The 18835-nt window shown below is 39.5% G+C and overlaps 1 protein-coding gene across 1 annotated transcript in view; it reads left to right on the forward strand.

The window, feature by feature from the left end:
* The window catches only part of LOC308266004 (E3 SUMO-protein ligase ZNF451-like), a gene marked incomplete at both ends in the record, with an annotated part of 99165 nt that overhangs the window by 38096 nt on the left and 42234 nt on the right, over positions 1-18835 (forward strand). The window contains 3 exons of the mRNA XM_080700068.1: positions 2315-2426; positions 10911-11061; positions 12943-13069. Of these exons, the coding sequence (XP_080556194.1) occupies positions 2315-2426; positions 10911-11061; positions 12943-13069 (390 nt within the window). The remainder of the gene's footprint in view (positions 1-2314; positions 2427-10910; positions 11062-12942; positions 13070-18835) is intronic.

The raw sequence follows: 18835 nt of genomic DNA on the forward strand, positions 1-18835 counted from the left end.
TTTATTATTTTGGCTTGTGTCTCTGGGTCTGTGATATTTTTTTAAGTGTATTTATCTCTCAGTATTTGTAGGGATTTATTTTAATATTAGAATTTTGGATGCTTAAGTCCCTTATATAAAGTGGCTTAGTATTTTCATACAACCTATGCACATCTTCCTGTATACCTTAAAATCTTAAAAGGTTATTTAAAATATTTAATGCAGTGTAAGTGCTAGGTAAATAGTTGTTTCACTATGTTGTTTAGAGAATGATGCAAGATACAGGCCAGAATAAGTGGCTTACTTTGTAATGTAACAAAATTTTCTATAAGGAAGGGTAAATAGAGGGAGATAGTGGATCAAGATTTTAATCTAAAGAAAATCTATACAAAGAAAATCTATACAATATTGTTCAAAGTACAGTCACAAAATAATAATTTCTAGGATTTTCTTTTTTTTGTGTGTGTGTGTGTGGTACTGGGGATGAAACCCAGGGGCATTCTGCCTCCAAGCTACACCCTCAGTCCTACTTTTTTAGTCTTTATTTTTTGAAACAGGGTCTCACTGAGTTGAGAAGGGCCTCACTAAGTAGCTGAGGCTGTCCGTGTACCGTGATCCTCTGGTCTCTGCCTCCCAACTGCTGTGCTTACAAGCGTGTGCCACCATGCCCAACAATTTCTAGGAATTTAATATGCTTTATATACATTATTCAAACTTCTCTGCAATCAAATTAAGGGGAAAAAAAGGAAGAAAAAAGTCTGTACATATTCAGTGCAGATGCAATATTTTTCCAGAAGTTTATAGTCATATTCATGCTGTGGAACACATGGGTATGAAGGGCCAACTACATATAAATCTTTCCAAGAGGCAGTATGAGACACTTGTTTAGTGCACAAATTCTACAATCAGATTGTGAGCGCTTGAATCCTGACATTCTGTTATATATCCTTAGGCAATGTATTTACTTTTTTTGCAGAACTGGGTATTGAACCCAGGGGCATTCTACTTCTGAGCTACACTCCCAGCCCTATTTTTTTTATTTTTTATTTTGAAATAGGGTCTCATTAAGTTGTGGAGGCCTCACTAAGAAGCTGAAGCTGGCCATGAACTTGTGATCCTCCTGTCTCTGCCTCCCAAATACTGGGATTATAAGTATGCGCCACCACACTTGGCTTAGGCAATTTATTTGACTTCTCTAGTTGTACCTCAGTATTTCTATTATAAATAGGAACAGTAATAGTACCTACTTTTTTATAAGGCCATTGTGAACATTTAAACCACTTTTAGAACTGTGCCTGGCACATGGTAGGTGGCAAGTACTAGTTGTTATATACAGCATGGTTAGTATAAAATACCTTTGTGGGTAATGTAAGTAGGCCTCGAGACTTCCAGCAGGTCCGCTACCTGCTTCTGCACATCGACCTTTACTGGACACTGCCATGCTCACTTGTTTGCACACTGGTCTTTGGCTGCTCCTGTGCTACAGCAGAGTGGAGACACTGTCATAGAGCCTGTGTCGCCTGCAAAACTAAAATATTTACTCTCTGGCTTATTTGGAAATGTTTTCCAACCCTTGATCTAGATGGCAACAAATGCTTTATACCAGCATATATTAATTGCTAATGAGTGTCTGATACTAATATTATTCACTGAACAGGTATTTAGCAGGCTCCTCTGTATATTTCAAGTTAAATATAGAAAATTTGAAATGAAAATAATCTTTCATATTTTCATTACCATGTAGAATCTTAATAAAATTTAAAATATGGATCTTAGTTTGTTTCCCCTTTTTAGGTGTAGTTGCATATAAATTGAAATTATTTGTTTCTTTTCTTTTTTTTTTTTTAAAGGGCCTCACTAAGTAGCTGAGCCTGGCTTCGAACCTACGCGATCCTCCTGTCTCTACCTCCCAAGCGCGGGGATTACAAGCGTGCACCACCATGCCCGGCGAAATTATTTGTTTCTGTTTTGCCTCATTTGTTTAGTACAGTTTGGTGATGTACTTGATATCAAAAGTATATTTTCACAGCACTGAAAAGTTTTGGTTAGTGTTTTTAATGATGTCCATTAAATAAATATATCATAATTTATGTAAACAGTACCCTGTTGTTGATGTAGGCTGTTGCAAACATTGAGTAAATGATGTTAGGATCAAAATCTTAGAGTGTGGACCTTTATTTTGATACATGTATATTTTTGGAATAGATTTCTTGATGTAGAATTCTTGGGATAAAGAGTAGTCAGTATTTCATGGTCATTGATATGTCAGAATCTTGTTCACAAGGAAACCAGGTAGTAATCATAAGCCAATTGAATTTTTTCTTAATATCTTTAGGAAAAAATCGATTTTCAGCATGCTCATGGGTTACAAGAATTGGAATTTATTCGAGGACATTCTGATACGGAAGCTGCAAGATTGTGTGTGGACCAATGGCTAAAAATGCCAGGTATTCTTCAGAGATTATATTATGGTTACTGAGCTTCCCCAAAACCTTAAGGCAGAAAGTATGTCTGTTTTATTCAGTTTCTAGCAAGCATATAAGGTATTGCAGTTTAGCTTTAGTGATACTGATACTGCTCATATCGGCCTACTTGACAATGGCCTCCTTTTGCCAGTTGTTTCACTTCTTTGGCACAAGTATATTTTGAGTATAAGCAAAAAAATAATAATCTGTTTATTCATCAATTTAGCTTATTTAGATATTTCATAAAGAAGTGTTCTCATAAAACTCATCTGTAGCATTGGGTTCTTCATTACTCTTTGAAGACCTGAACTTCCTTGAAGGAGCACTGTGGAATAGTTCTTCCCCAACTAGATAATTTGGAATTTTCAAGAACTGATGGGAGAATCCCACTGTGGCAACTCTTCTAGCTTTTTTTGTGGAATAGTCACAGAAACGTTGATTGTAGGTTTTATCTAGGTTAATTGCAAAAATCATCAGAAATAGCTCTGCATGCATTGCTTAACTTTGTTGAACCTAGATATGTGACCACTGTAAAGTTACTTTTCAGAGGACTTTCCTTTGACTACAAACAAGTTACCACTTAGAAAAAAAATTCAAATGATTTACACTTACTGGTATTTAGTAGTTCATTCCTAATGTAATAGTTTTTTGTTTTTTGTTTTGTGGTACTGGGGTTTCTGGAAACCCTTCTACTTCTGGGCTATACTCCCAGGCCTATTTTATATTTTTATTTGGAAACAGGTTTTCCTAAGCCAGCGAGGCTGGCTTCGAACCTGTGCGATCTTCCTGTCGCCGCCTCCCAAGTCCGGGGATTATAAGCGTGCGCCACCACACCCGGCATAGTTTTTTCTTTGACACTCGGCCAGACTCTCAAACTATATTTCCTCCTTATCTGTCAATTTGTCTAAAAGGGGCTTTTCTACCTCTGGGCTATATGCCCAGACCTATTTTTATACTTTATTTGGAAACAGGGTCTCACTAAGTTGCTGAGAGCCTCACTCAGTAGCTGAGGCTGGCTTTGAACCTGTGTGATTCTCCTGTCTCAGTCTCCCAAGCGCTGGGATTACAAGTGTGCGCCACTACACCCGGCCTCCCTACACCTTTGAAAATACATTTTCCATGCCGGGTGTGGAGGTGCTCGCTTGTGATCCCCGTGCTTGGGAGACGGAGACAGGAGGATCACACAAGTTCGAAGCCAGCCTTGCTGGCTTAAGAGACCCTGTTTCAAAAAAAAAAAAAAAAAAAAAAGGTCTGGGAGTGTAACCCGGAGGTAGAAGGGTTTCCACTTTTTTCTTCTTACTTGCCTGTAAAGCTAATCCATGACCCCCAGCATTGCCGCACACTACTCAGTACTGGAAACTGCTGAGTTAGTAGGGCCACTCTATGTGTCTAGTTATGGCTGATGTGTTAAACTTATCTTGATTTATCTTGCATAACAGTAATTGCTCATCCCTCTTTGGTCTCATGGTACTTTATTCATTGCTCTAATAACATATTTATATGCTCTGTTATGTGGAATTGATTTGTTTATGCTTCTCCCTCCCAGAATACAATACATGTGCCCTTTGAGGACAGAGCTTAAGTCCTTTGTAGAGTCAGTTCATAAATAATGGGCTGTAAGTATATACACCATGAAGACAGGGAGAAATCTAGATAATGGTTTTCAAATTTGTCTTTTACCAGTTAAGCAAAAGAATTTTATGACACTCCAGAACTCCTTTACCTTTGGAAAATATGGTAAATAGTGTTGCCTCTTGGGATTTTTTTTTTTAAGTTTATAGTTTTAAAAATTCCCTCTTAATGTGCATTCATGTTTCAGTGAAATAAGTTAGTGACTAGCTCAGTGATTTCACTTTGGCTACATCAGGATCATCTGGGAACTTTTTTTGGGGGGGTAGTACTGGGGTTCCTGGAAACCTTCTTTTACCTCCAGGCTACACTCCTAGACCTATTTTTATATTTTTTATTTGGAACAGGGTCTCTTAAGCCAGCATGGCGACTTCGAACCTGCGCGATCCTCCTGTCTCCATCTCCCAAGCGCGGGGATTACAAGTATGCACCACCACGCCCGGCTCATCTGGGAACTTTTAAACAGAGCTTGGACTCCACCATCCCCAGAGAATCTTCTAGGCATTTATGGGCTTCTATAGTTTTGGAAAGATTTGTAGGTGGGTAGGAAAACAGGCTAGAACTACAACCTTGTATCACCTTTAGAATTTCTTCTAGAAACTGTTGACCTCATAAGTCTTGCACTTTCAAATCCCATCCAGAATGGTTTGGGGGTCAGTAATATGCCCTTTAGATCTAATCCCTGGCCTCCAGATTGTCAAAATATTTTAATGCATAGTAAATTGAATTCTTGAGCATCTGACTATCTATTTTCCTGAATAGAACAAGTGGAAACAAGTTGTTTAACTATGTCTTTAAGGTACTTACAAAAATTGGTATTTTTTTTTTTCCCTTCAAAGCATACCTGGCTTGGTGATAGCAGAAAAGCTTGAGGCTGAAGTTAAAGTCTGTAGTTATGCTGTGTGTGTGTAAGTGTGTGTGTAAAATTTTTTCTTTGGTTCCTGAAACAATGTAAAAATGAAGTTGAGACTATTGTTAGGATAGCTACTTTAGTAGGGGACTGTATAATTACTCTAATTTTGGATAACCCATTTTTGTTGTTTGTTTGCAGTGCTGGGGATTAAACTCGGGGCCGAGTGCATGCTAGACATATATTCTACCACTAAGCCACCTCTCCAGCCCTGGATAATCCATTTTTATGGATCTTTGCAGTTGGACCGCTTTGCATAAATTTAAATATTTACTAATTTTGAAAACAATGCAACCAATACTATTAGTAAAGAAGTTTTCTGCCCTTTTCAAAGACAAGGCTTTTTTTTTTTAATTTATTTTTTGCATTCCTGGGAATTAAAATCAGGGACATTCTGCCTCTGGCTACAACCCTACCTCTATGTTATTTTTATTTTGAAACAGGGTCTCAACTAAGTTGCTGAGGGCCTTGCTAAGTTGCTGAGACTACCCTCAAACCTATGCTTCTCCTGTTTTGGCCTCTCAAGTACTGGGATTGAAGGCATGAACCACCATGCCCAGCTAGAAGGCTTTTTTTTTTTTTTTTAATAGTTTTTTCCACTTAATTTTACCCAGAGTCTCTTTGTGTGTGTGTGTGTGTGTGTGTGTGTGTGTGTGTGTATGTGTGTGTGTGTGTGTGTGTGTGTGGTAGTGGGGATGGAACCCAGGGGCATTCTACCACTGAGCTATACCCCCAGCCCTATTCTTTATTCTTTATTTTGAAATAGGGTGTCACTAAGTTGCAGAGGGCCTACTAAGTAGCTGAGGCTAGCCATGAACCTGTGATCCTCCTGTCTCAGCTTCCCAAGTACTAGGCTTAAGCATGCACCACATTGCCTGGCTGAGAACTCTACACTTGAGTTAAAGATAGGACTGGGGATGTAGCTCATGGTTGAGCACTCAACTTGCCTAGCATGTGTGAGGTCTTAGGTTTGATCCCCAGCAAACAACACACACACACACACACACACACACACACACACACACACACACACGATGTAATCTCACTTAATTCCTCATTAAGACTAAAGTATGGACCTGGGCATGGTGGTGCATGCTTGTAATCCCAGCACTTGGGAGGCTGAGACAGGAAGATTATGTAGGTTCAAAGCCAGCCTCAGCTACTTAGTGAGGTTCTCAGCAACTTAGTGAGACCCTGTTTCCAAATAAAATATAAAATAGGTCTGGGGGTGTATCCCAGAGGTAGAAAGCCCCTGGGTTCCACCCCCAGTGCCACCAAAAAAAAAAAAAAAAAAAAAAAAGACTAAAGTATGATTAATACTCTGCTATTAGAGAACTGTGGAAGATGGCGGTGGCGACCGCAGCAGCATCAGCAGCGGCAACAGCTGGCAGCGGCCGAATAGGACATGTCTGAAAAAGCCTGGACCACAGATTTTGGTTTAATATTTGATTGGGACAACATACAGAGACATTTCCAGCCATGAATTCCTACCTAAACTATAAGAGAGAAGAGATGGATTGAGATGGCGGCGGCAGCCAGTATTTGGGAAAGGCAGAAAGATCCAATCCAGCCTGCCTTGAACTGTTGGAGAAATCTCCCCAAAAATAGACTGCTCCTGCCCCACATGCTCAGGAATTCTGGACAACATACTATGTAAGAAAAATGCTCGGGAGGAGAACCAAGATGGCGGCGGTGGCCAATATTTTGGAGAGGCAGACAAATTAAATGTAATCCACCCTAAACTTTTGAGTCAATCTCCCTGAAAGTAAGACTGCACCTGCTCCACATGCTTAGGGACTCTGGACAACATACTAAGTAAGAAAAAGGTTCAGGGCATGTCAGAGGGAGTCCCGCATATCCAGGCAGCTGGTGCGCTGCATGTCCCGGGAGGTGAAGGTGCTGCGCTCCTCTGCGCAGTGCTGGCAGCCAGGGTGTGCTCCGAGCAGCAGAATCTGCTCTCTGTGGTGAAGCTGTGGGCCTCCACTCTTGGCGGGGAGTCAAAACCCTTGCTGCTAAATACTCGGCCCCCCAACTTCTGCAAAAGACACGTACTGTTTTCTTTCTTTTTTTTTTTTTTGGTGGTACTGGGGTTCCTGGAAGCCCTTCTACCTCCGGGCTACACTCCCAGACCTACTTTTTTTACATTTTTGTTTGGAAAAAGGGTCTCCTAAGCCAGCGCGCGCGGCTGGCTTCGAACCTGCGCGATCCTCCTGTCTCTGCCTCCCAAGCGCGGGGATTACAAGCGTGCGCCACCACGCCCGGCTACTGTTTTCTTTTATTAATGTATATTGGAGAAGGAGGAAGATGGTGGCAGCTGTGGCTGCAGATGCGAGTGACAGTGGCTGTAGACTGCGGCCACAGTGATGACAGTTGGCAGTGGCCGAATGGGACATGCATCCCTCTGAGAAACTCTAGACAACAGATTTTGGTTTAATAGCTGATTGGGACAATATACGGAGACATTTCCAGTGATGACTACTTTTCTCAAATATAGGAGAGAGTGGAAAATGGCAGAATTAAAGGCAAGACGGCAGCATGGTGCTCGCCACTGCAAGAAAAGTGATTTTTGGAGGGACATCCCAGAAGAGATCAGAAAGTAGGCTGTTCCTGCCCCACATGCACAGGAATTAACAACAACAACATACTCTTTCAGAGAGACCAAGAAGGCAGCGGTGGCCAGTATTTAGGAGAGGCAGACAGATCTAATCAAATCCACCTTGAAGTTTTGAAGAAATCTTTCCAAAAGTAGACTGCTCCTGCCCCACACAATCAGGAACTCTGGACAACATACTATGTAAGAAAAAGTTTCATGGAAATGTACCAAGATGGCGGCAGTGGCCAGTATTTTGGAAAGGCAGACAGATCCAATCAAATCCACCTTGAATTTTTGAAGAAATCTCCCCAAAAGTAGACTGCCCCTGCCACACATGCTCAGGAATTCTGGGCAACATACTACGTAAGAAAAATTTCTGGGGTGAGTCGGAATGAGCCCCACTTATATGGTTGGGCTGTTTCGCTGCACCTAATGTCCTGGGAGACCCCAGTGCTCATGGCTGCTGTGCTCCTCTATGCTGCGCTGGGGGCAAGGGTGTGCTTAGAGCAGCGGATCCTGCTCTCCATGGTGACGCTGTGGGCCTCCACTTTCGGTGGGGAGATAAAAACCATTGCTGCTAGAGAATCGAGCTGCAAATGACACATGCTGTTTTCTCCTCCTTAAAAAAAATATGGAAGGAAAAATGGGAATCTCTGTAGATGTTTTGCCCACAGTGACAGGGACTAGAGCCTGCCGCAAGTCGAGGCCAGGTCTAGAGCCAGTGAGGCCAGGCCTAGAGCCTGTTGTGGGACGAGGCCGGGCCCGGAGCCTGCCATGTGGCGGGGCTGTATCTGGAGCCAGCGAGGCCTGCCCTGTAGCCTGTTGTGCGGCAGGCCTGGGACTGGGGCCTGCTCCACAGCAAAGGGCGGGCTGGTGGGTCCCTGCAACCAGGAAGCACTGGAAGCTGCTGTTGCCTCACCTCATCTCTCAGCAGATTCCCAGGTCCAAGTGACCTCTATTAAAAAAAAAAAAAAATTGGTTGTGAGTAGATCTTCTTGTCAAATTTACTTACCTTCTGGCTTTTGGGATTCAGTAATTGGGAATAAGTGTGGAAATTAAAAGAAGGACTTCTAAGGAAGAAAGAAACTGTAATTGATCAGATGTGGAGAAATAGAAGCTCTGATACATTGTTGGAGAGATTGCAAGTTGGTGCAACCACTTTGGAAAACAGTATGGAAGATCCTCAGAAGGAAAACGAACTTACCATATGATCCAGCAATACCACCTCTGGGTATTTACCAAAAAGAATGAAAACCAAAATAACAAACTAATACATTAGCAACCATGTTCATAGCTCCACAGTTCACCATTGCCAAACTGGAACAAGCCAAGATGTCCTTCAATAGATAAGTGGATTTCAAAACTATGGGATATGTACACAATGTAATTTTGCCCAGCCATAAGGGAGAACAAAATTATGGCATTTACAGTGAAATGTCGCACAAATAAGAAATCAGATGCTTTTCCTAATGTGCGAAAACTAGAGAGAAATGGGTAACAGGAGGAGCTCTAGATGAAGAAGAGATCCTATAGAGGAGCAATGAAGGTGACTTATCTGAGGGGATGGGAGGGGGAAGAGGGAAACTCTTTAAAGCACATGATGTGCTTAAACATATCAGAGTCAGTCAGGAAGCCAAGCATGGGTAGGAGGGATGGGGAGGAAAGGGGTTAGGGATTGGGTAAGGGCTGATTGGGTGATGTGTATATGTATATCTCCAAAAGTTTTTTTATCCCATTAAGATATATGACTATAATGCACCAATACAAATTTATTAAAAAATACTATGCTATTCATTATTTGATGTCAGAATGCATTTATAAACATTTAGAGGCATTCTCATAAGGACAAAGACACCAGAGAAGCAATTAAAACCTTTAACAATGTATATCTATTTGGGGATTTAAAAACTAGATTATGTTTAAGGAATAATTTTATTCTAGCTAAATACTTGTATGAATTGGAGTAAAGATAAATACCTGGTTTTCCATTATGTTGAAATATTCAAGATGTTTGACTAAAACAGTCTACAAGAGACAATAATAAAAGGGAGATGATAATCAAACTTATTGTACTAGAATCCTTCTGGCCATTTTATTATTCTTTTAATACAATATCATTCTAAAATTTTCATCATCTATCAAGTGTTTGGCTAGGGCAATTAGTCAACAACAGATCCATGACTGTAACACCAAGATTATAAAGAAAGAAAGGAATAAAAAAAATGGATTCAGATAAAAAGGGATTAAAAGAGGATAATGATGGGCAGACTATTTTTTCTTTCTTTTTTTGTACTGGGTATGGAACCCAGGGCCATTCTACCTCTGAGCTACACCCCTAGTCTTATTTTTTATTCTTTATTTTGAAACAAGGTCTCACTGAGTTGTAAAGAGCCTCACTAAGTAGTAGCTGAGGCTGTCTACGATCCTTGATCCTCCTGTCTTAGTCTCCCAAATGGTGGGATTACAAGCCTGCACCACCAACGCCCATCTGGGCAGTCTATTTTCTGATTGAAATTTTAAAGGGAAAATTGGAAGGGACAAAATAGAGAAAAGAAAAAGGGGCCAGGTGTTGTGTCGCATGTAAACCCAGTGTGTGGAAGGCTAAGACAGGAGGGAGGATTGCAGCCTCAGCATTAGTGAGACTCTTGGCAACCTATTGAGAACAAAATATAAAAGGGGGCTGGAAGTGTGGCCCAGAGGCAGAATGCCCCTGGGTTCAGTCCCCACCCCTCTAAAAGAAAGAGAAAGGAGAGAGATGACAACAGTACCTAAGTCCCTGCATTTGTCCTTACTGACACTTGTGCAGATTTGGTGGTCAGGTGACTGGATTCTTTAGAACGCAACACTCCCGAGACCCCTGCCTCTCTGCCCTTTTCACTCTAGTCCTCACCTCAGTTGCATGTAACATAATTTTCATAGAACCTGCATCCTTTATAAGTTACATCAGCCATATCATGCATTTAAGATAGTTAAGTGAGAAAATAGGAATTGAAATAAATGATTTTTGCCAGCTTAAATAAATGAAAGGAAGGGATTAGGGGCTTAATTATTTAATATATTTTATCTTCAACTTTTCTTGGCTGTTGAATTTATTCAAATAGATTATTTTTCCCTCGAGAATACGACTGAAAGATTGTTAAGAGCTGTTTTATTCCTAAAAAACGATTTACTTTTAGGTTATCAAATATTTTATAAGATAAATGCTTAATTATGCTTAGGATTACCCAGTTGATTATATGTCCTAATTTTCATTCTTTTGTCATAATTTTGACTACCAGTCCAAAGGACAAATAGCTGAAATAGTAACTTAAGAATTTGTATTCTGATGATGCAGGACTGAAAACAGGCACAATTACTGGAACAAAAAGGTCATTCCAAAGAAGGGGAGGCCAACTACAAAAGTGTGGAAAACCAATTTCATGTCCTATAATGCATTGTAACAAGGAATTTGACAATGGACACCTCCTTTTGGGACATTTGAAAAGGTAAGTAGGATATTCAGAATAGTGGATGGATGACCAGACACATAGTTTGGAAGTCAAAACCCAAGGTCTTGTGTGTGCAAGGCAAGCACTCTACGAGTGAGTTGCACCGCAGCCTCCAAAGTGACGGTGTTAAATGAAAGTGCCAGTACCTCTTATAGTTCTGTATTTGAAATTCAAGTTGTTTTGTACTGTTTCAATGTACTTATTTCTAATTTAAATTTACCTACGAGGCTTGGTGAGGTCAGACTTTTCTAGTGATACTCTTTGTTTATTAATGTGGCCTTTAAGTATGTATTTTCCCCTAACATGGTTCATAAAATTCTGAACAGACTTTTAATATTGAAATGCAGTTGGATTAGTTTTGCCCGTAAATGTAAATTTCAAGAGACACAGCGCTTATGGATATTTGCTCCATTCCACAGAAGTCAGTATGAAATTACAAAATAAATACTAATGGAAAACAAGTAGAAGTAAAATTAACAAAGAAATACTTTCGCTGTAAAACCCATTTTATCAATTTGTTGAGATTTTTCTTAGTAGAACAGGAGAAAGTAGCTATCGAGGGAAGGTGGTATAAGGGTATGAAACATTCTTTTCCCCACGATATCCCTTTCAGATAGATGGGAGATGGGAATTGAGAGTATGGAGTTCCATGCCTTTGCCTTTTCCAGATGTTTCACTGCCTTACCTAGCTTTTTTTGTTTATTTGTGGTACTTGAGGTCAAACCCAGGGGCATTATACCTCTGAGCTATACCCCTGGCCTTTTAAAATTTTTGTTTGGAAACAGGATCTCACTAAGTAGCTGAGGCTAGTCTTGAACCTGTGATCATCCTGTCTTAGCCTCCAAGCATTTGGATTATAGGTGTATACACCTGCAAACTTTTAAAAAGTCTTTAAGGCAGTTTAAAAATGACAGTAATTTAAGTGGTCAAAATGAACATTGAAAGGATTAAACACTGTTTATAGGAAACAGATGTGCCCCAATTTTCCTTTTTGTCTGTGTGTGCCGTGCTGGGAATTGAACCTAGGGCCTTGTGTATGATGATAGGTAAATGCTCTACCACTGAGCTACATACCAAACCCATGCCAGAAATCTTAACCTGAGATTATTACTGCAGTGACTCATTTAATTTTGTGGCTGGGAGTGGTGGCACATGCTTGTAATCTCAGTACTTGAGAGACTAAAATAGGAGAATTGCAGATTTGAGAATAGTTTCAGGAAGTAGGAAGACTTTCAGCAGCCTTTTGAGACCCTGTTTCAAAATCAAAATAAAAAATAGTAGCTGGGCATGGTGGAGCTTGCTTGTAATCCCAGCATTTGGGAGGCTGATACAGGAGGATCTGGGTTCGTAGCCAGCCTCAGGTACTTAGGCCCCCTGCAACTCAGTGAGACCTTTCAAAATAAATAAATAAAAAAATAGAACTGGGGGCTGAGATAGAATGCCCCTGGGTTTTACCCCAATACTGTGAACAAACAAACAAACAGTGCTGGGAGTATAGCTCAGAGGTAGAAAACCTAGTACCATAAAACAAACAGACAAATTCTTTGTGAATCTTAATGGTAGTCAAAGCCAGAAGGAAAAACTGATGGGCTTGTAATTCTGAAACTGGAAGTTTACTAGTTTGGCAAGAAATGCTTAAATCTATTTTACTGGATATTTAGGACTTTTCTGAAATCTGTTGATGAAATCTAACAGTGAGTTAAATATTGTTCTCTCACTGTGTGAAGAGATTTTCATATGGAAGTGTCATGGAATTTCTTGAATTTAAAGAACATTTAATATTTCAGTAGAAAAGTGTAAAACATCTAACTTCACAGATGAAATAGTTCATCCCATAGAATGTAATCTTTCTAATATTCCTTCTTTTTTGCTGAGTAGGTTTGATCACTCTCCATGTGATCCAACAATTACATTACATGGACCTTTCGCCAGTTCCTTTGCTTGTGTAGTATGTTATAAAAAATTTGTCACTCAGCAGCAATATAGGGATCACCTTTTTACTAAGGTAAGAATATGTTCTAAGAGTAGATGTTCTTTTTCTAGGTAAGCATGGAGTTTGGAGTTGAGTGTCAGGTTATTTCATGCTTCTCTTAAGCTTGCAGTCACTAATGATGCACCTGAGAATACAACCAGCCAGACACCATGGTGCACACCTATAATCCTAGTTCTTGGGAGGCTGAGACGAGGATTGCAGGTTCAAAGCCAGCCTTAACAATTTAGTGAGACCCTCTTTCAAAATAAAAACTTCTGCAGGTGGAGCTCAGAGTTAGAATGTTCCTGTGTTCAATTCACAATACAAAAAAAAAAAAAGAGAGAGAGAGAGAGTAAAAATTACTATCCTCTATTGAAAACAAAGTCATTTGGAGCTATTAAATTATTTTATACAAGTAAACTTGATAGCTTAAAGCCAGCAGTTCTAGAGATTGTCATTGAAGCCCTTCCTCTCATGGAATTTCTTTATGAAATTAAATTATCTTGTTGAAGATGCCTTATTTGTTACTGGATGCAAAATAGAGCCCTATTCTTAAGTCCATCTATGAAATTACCTTGTTGAAGATGTCCTGTCGGTCACGGGATAAGACATTCCCCATTCTTAAGTCTGGTACCTTTCACTGTGTCGGGTAGTGCATAACAAATCCCTTATTAGTGTCAGGATTGAAAAAGAGGGATAGCATTTATTTATTTGTTTGTTTATTTATTTATTTTGTGGCACTGGGGATGGAACTCAAGGACATTCTACCTCCAAACTCCATCTCAGCCCTGTTTTTTATTCTTTATTTTGAAACAGGCTCTCACTGAGTTGTAAAGGGCCTCACTAAGTAATAGCTGAGGCTATCCCTGAACTGCGATCCTCTTGTCTGAGGCTAGGACTAGCATTTAAATGACAGCTATCTAACTCTTACTAAGTGTTAAATTGATAGGTAATGCAGATCCAGGGTGCTGGTGATGTACTCATTAGTAGAGGGCTCACTTAGTATTGATATGCCAATCCACATAATAGAGTAGTGTGTTAGGTTTTTCCATATTTGATAGAGATATCACTAATGACTTAATAACATTACAAAACTACTGCATTTGTAGATTGAATAAAATATAGAGAAAAATGTTTGTGTCTGTACTGTTTATGTAAAAACTCTCTTTGCCTTCTGATTATGTACCAAACAATACAGTATAACGATTTACATAGTATTAGGTATTACAAGTAGCATAGAGATGATTTACAGTAAATGGGAGGATGTGTGTAGGTTTTATATAAACACTTCACCATAGTCTATAAAGGACTCAAATGAGCATCAGCTTTTGACATTGACAGGGAGTCTGGGAACCAGTCCTCACCAAATATCGAGGCATGTCTATCTTCATTGTAGAAAATATTTTAAACATTAACACAAAGGAAATAAGAACTCCTCCTTACTTTCATAGAGATAACGTCACTGATAATATTTTTTGCTTTTTTTGAGTGTTTGAATTTTATTTATTTATTTATTTATTTATTTATTTATTTTTATTGATAGACTATAATTTCACATCATAATGTGGATCATATTGACAGTGGCATACATTCACACAAAACCTGAAGAAATACTAAATACATATGTACAATAAAGTTTCTAATTGATGATGAAAAATGCCAATGTAAGCCAGGTGTGGTGGTGCACACTTGTAATCCCAGTACTTGGGAGGCTGAGACAAAAGGATTGCAGGTTTGTGGCCAGCCTCAGGTACTTAGTGAGGTTCCCCGCAACTTAGTGATGCCCTGTTCTTTATTCAAAATAAAGAGTAAAAAATAGGTCTGGGGAAGCTGGTTGTGGTGGCGCACGCTTGTAATCCTAGCATTTGGGAGGCTAAGACAGGAGGACCATGGTTTGCAGACACCCTCAGCTGCTACTTAGTGAGACCCTGTTTCAAAATAAAGAATAAAAACTAGAGCTGGGGGTGTAGCTCAGAGGTACAATGCCCCTGGGTCAGTCCCCAGTAACACACACACACACACACACACACACACACACACACACACACACACACACACAATGTATTGTAAACATAAAGCCATAAATAGTAAGTAAATTCATACACTTCCACTTTTTTTTGTTTTTGGTGGTACTGGGATTCCTGGAAGCCCTTCTACCTCCGGGCTACACTCCCAGACCTATTTTTTATACTTTTTATTTTTGGAAACAGGGTCTCTTAAGCCAGCGCATGTGGCTGACTTCGAACCTGCACGATCCTCCTGTCTCCGCCTCCCAAGTGCGGGGATTACAAGCGTGCGCCACCACGCCCTGCACACTTCCACATTTAAAACCAATGAATAGTATTCTATATGAATATGTTATAATTAATTTTCTTTAGATATAATTGTCTAATTATTTTCTTTTGTGGTACTGGGATTAAACCCAGGGGCATTCTATCACCGAGCTACACCCTCAGTTCTATTTTTTACTCTTTATTTTTAAATAGGGTCTCACTAAGTTGCTGAGAGCCTTAGCAAGTAGCTGAGGCTGGCCATAAACCTGCAATTCTTCTGTGTCGCTTCCTACATACTGGGATTACAGGCGTTCCACGCCTGGCTTAATTTTTTTTCTATCATTAAAAACAGTATCACATTAAATATCCTGGTAGCTGAAAACCTATGAGAAGACCACATTTAATGTGTTTGCTGAGTAAATATTAGGTTTGCAGTAGTAAAGTACTAATGTCCAGAAACCAAAATCAATAGGGTTTTCTTTTTTTCCATTATTTATTTTGAAACAGAGTCTTGCTAGGTTGATGAGAGTCTCACTACTCACTAAGGCTGCCCTGGAACCTGAGATCCTCCTGTCTTAGCCTCCCAGTACTGGGATTATAGGTGTGGATTACCATACCTAGGTTCAATAAGTTTTTTAAAAAATCATTTAATTTAAAAAATTAATTAATTAAATTAATTTAAAAAATTAATACAAGGTAGAGCTAGGGTTCTATGTAGGTTCATAGCAGAGAATTAAAGCTTACACTCTGAAGTATATGATTAAGTTCTGTAGTCCTCTCATGGTCTTCTCTGGCACCAGAGAACATTTTTAGAACAGATGTGCTTTTTTGAAGCAGATTTTGTTATACAAAATATGGTCATATGGTCTATAGTATAAGAAATCAACCATATAAAATACAGAGAGCTTATGCTGTAGAATGAACAGTCTTATTGGCAAAAAAAAAAAAAGAAAGAAAGAAGAGAGAAATATCAGAAAATTTAGTTGCATATTCTGAAAGAGAATAGATCCTGCAAGGATTAGATTTGGGATGATGAGAAGTACAAGTGATGGAATCAGGGAAGGCTGAAGATCCTAAGCAGGATAGTGACTATGGGACTAGAGAGTGCGCAGAAAAGAATTAACACAGTAGGCCTGCCACTACTGTCCTTAGAAAGGCTTACTTGCATTGTGGGCCTTTGGCTGGTGTCTAGGAACTTAGATTCTGGGAGAGTTCCCATCCTCCTCCTGATAGGAGTGGCTCACTGTGCCTGAACTGCACAGACATTATGGTTCATGCTGACCACCTGCTTTCCTTATAGGAATCTGGAATTTTGGTACATGCTAGAGCCAAGTCTGCCTATATGACTCTGTTGAGAAAGACCACTTAGAATCTTGCACCAGTTTCTTCTGGATTTTGCCCCATCTGTTTGTCCCTCTCTTGATTTTGTTCTGTATCTTTTCACTATAATAAGTTTTAGCTATGACTATGATGATGTTTTGTCCTGTTAGTTCTCCTAGCAAACCATTGGACCGGAGGGTTAGTCTTGGGAACTCCCAACATAGATAGTAGTCTGTTGTAAAGGTTCAGGATTTTAAACTTGATATTGATGAGCGGGAACCATTATAGATGAAACACGACTATAGAACAATGCCATGATGATTGATTTGTGTCTTTAGAGCTAGAAGTACTTCAGTTCCTTCCCACTTTCGTAGGACACCAAAAAGACTATGTAGTATTAGAATGGCAGCAGTGTTCATAGTGGTTCCAAAAATACAGATGAGAGACCAGTTTAGGTGACTTTGCCTTAATTTAGATTTGAAATGAGAAAAAGATTTGACTTAAGTGACATTTAAAATGAAGACCTAGCCGGGCGTGGTGGTGCGCGCTTGTAATCCCAGCGCTTGGGAGGCTGAGACAGGAGGACCGCACAGGTTTGAAGCCAGTCTCTGCTACTTAGTGAGGCTCTCAGCAACTTAGTGAGACCCTGTTTCCAAGTAAAATATAAAATAGGCTTGGGAATGTAGCTCGGAGGTAGAAAAGCCCCTGGATCCCACCCCTAGTACCACACACACACAAATAAAAAATAAATAAATAAAATGAAGATCTTAAAGTGAAGCCAAAATACATATTGAAGAAAAAAAATGGTAAGGGTATCTATTGTCAGGACAAATGAAAGGTTTGGAAAAGGATAAATGGCACAAGATAACAAGTATTCCATAGTTTTTTTAATGTTTGTAGTAAGTCATTAATATTTATCTTTTTCAGAACTAGAATTTTTTCAGGGCATGTTTCCCTATTCCATACTACTGAAAGTGTTTCTCGCCCTCTCCCCACCTCTCTCCCTCTCTCTCTCTTTTGTCTGTGTCTATCTCTCTGGTTCTGGGAATCGAACCTAGAGGCATTCTACCTCTGAGCTACACCCCAAGCCCTTTCTTTTTGTTGTTTTGTTTTGTTTTGTTTTGTTTTTTTGTGGTATTAGGGTTCCTGGAAACCCTTCTACCTCCAGGCTATACTCCCAGACCTATTTTTTTAATATTTTTTCATTTGGAAACAGGGTCTCTTCAGTCAGCAAGGCTGGCTTCGAACCTGCGCAATCCTCCTGTCTCTGCCTCCCAAGTGCGAGGATTACAAGGGTACAACACCATGCCCAGCTCTATTTTTTATTTTGAAATAAAGTCTTGGTAAGTTGTTGAGGCTGGCTGGACCCTGCAAGTCCTCCTGTCTTAGCCTCTGAAGTACTGGAGTTATAAGTATACACCACCATGCCTGGCTAGTGTTTTCTCTATTAAAATGAACATATTCACCTTTCTTCTTTAGTAAATTTAAATAGGTGGCTTAATCTTAAGTGTATTTCTTTCATTTGTGTTTTCCTAAATGTCATTAAGTTGTTCATTTTCTTAATGGGAAATCACATGTTCCATGTTATTTTGCCCTGCGTTTTACCTTTTTTCTAGGAAATAGCTTTGTGTCATTCAGCCTGCTGAAAAGTAGTGTGGTAAAATAGAAAGAGCAAAGGCTTTGATGTCAGACCTGGCTTCCACTGTCACTTTTAGTATCTATAGGTATTTAGCAAGTTATTGTACTTAAGCCCTAGCTTGTCTCTAAATGTTTTACTTACATACAGTGATGTTGAGGGAAGATAAACACTCAGTAAAGCAACTTGGGTCTGACCCATACCCCTCAGTAAATGCTCTGTTGCATGTCTTGGTATGTCTGTCATGGAGACTCTGATGGAAACTAGTATACCTTGGGTTGTAATTGTTTTTCAAATCAACTTGAAAAGGTCACCAAAAGATTGTATAAGCCTTATTTATTATTCATGCCTGTGAATTCTGTTTTGTAGGCATCTTCCAGGGAAAGAATCAAATTCTTCACAATTTTTATGGTTTCCCTCTTCCTTCTCATTCATATTTCCAGTGTCTTTCCTTGAGGCCAGGTCTTCTTAAATTTTAATATGAACATGAGTCACTTCAAAATGGTTTTATTTATTTATTTTTTGGTGGTACTGGGGTGGAACCCAGAGGCTTTCTACCTCCAGGCTATA

Source organism: Muscardinus avellanarius, assembly GCF_963383645.1.
Source record: "Muscardinus avellanarius genome assembly, chromosome: 8".
NCBI lineage: Eukaryota > Metazoa > Chordata > Mammalia > Rodentia > Gliridae > Muscardinus > Muscardinus avellanarius.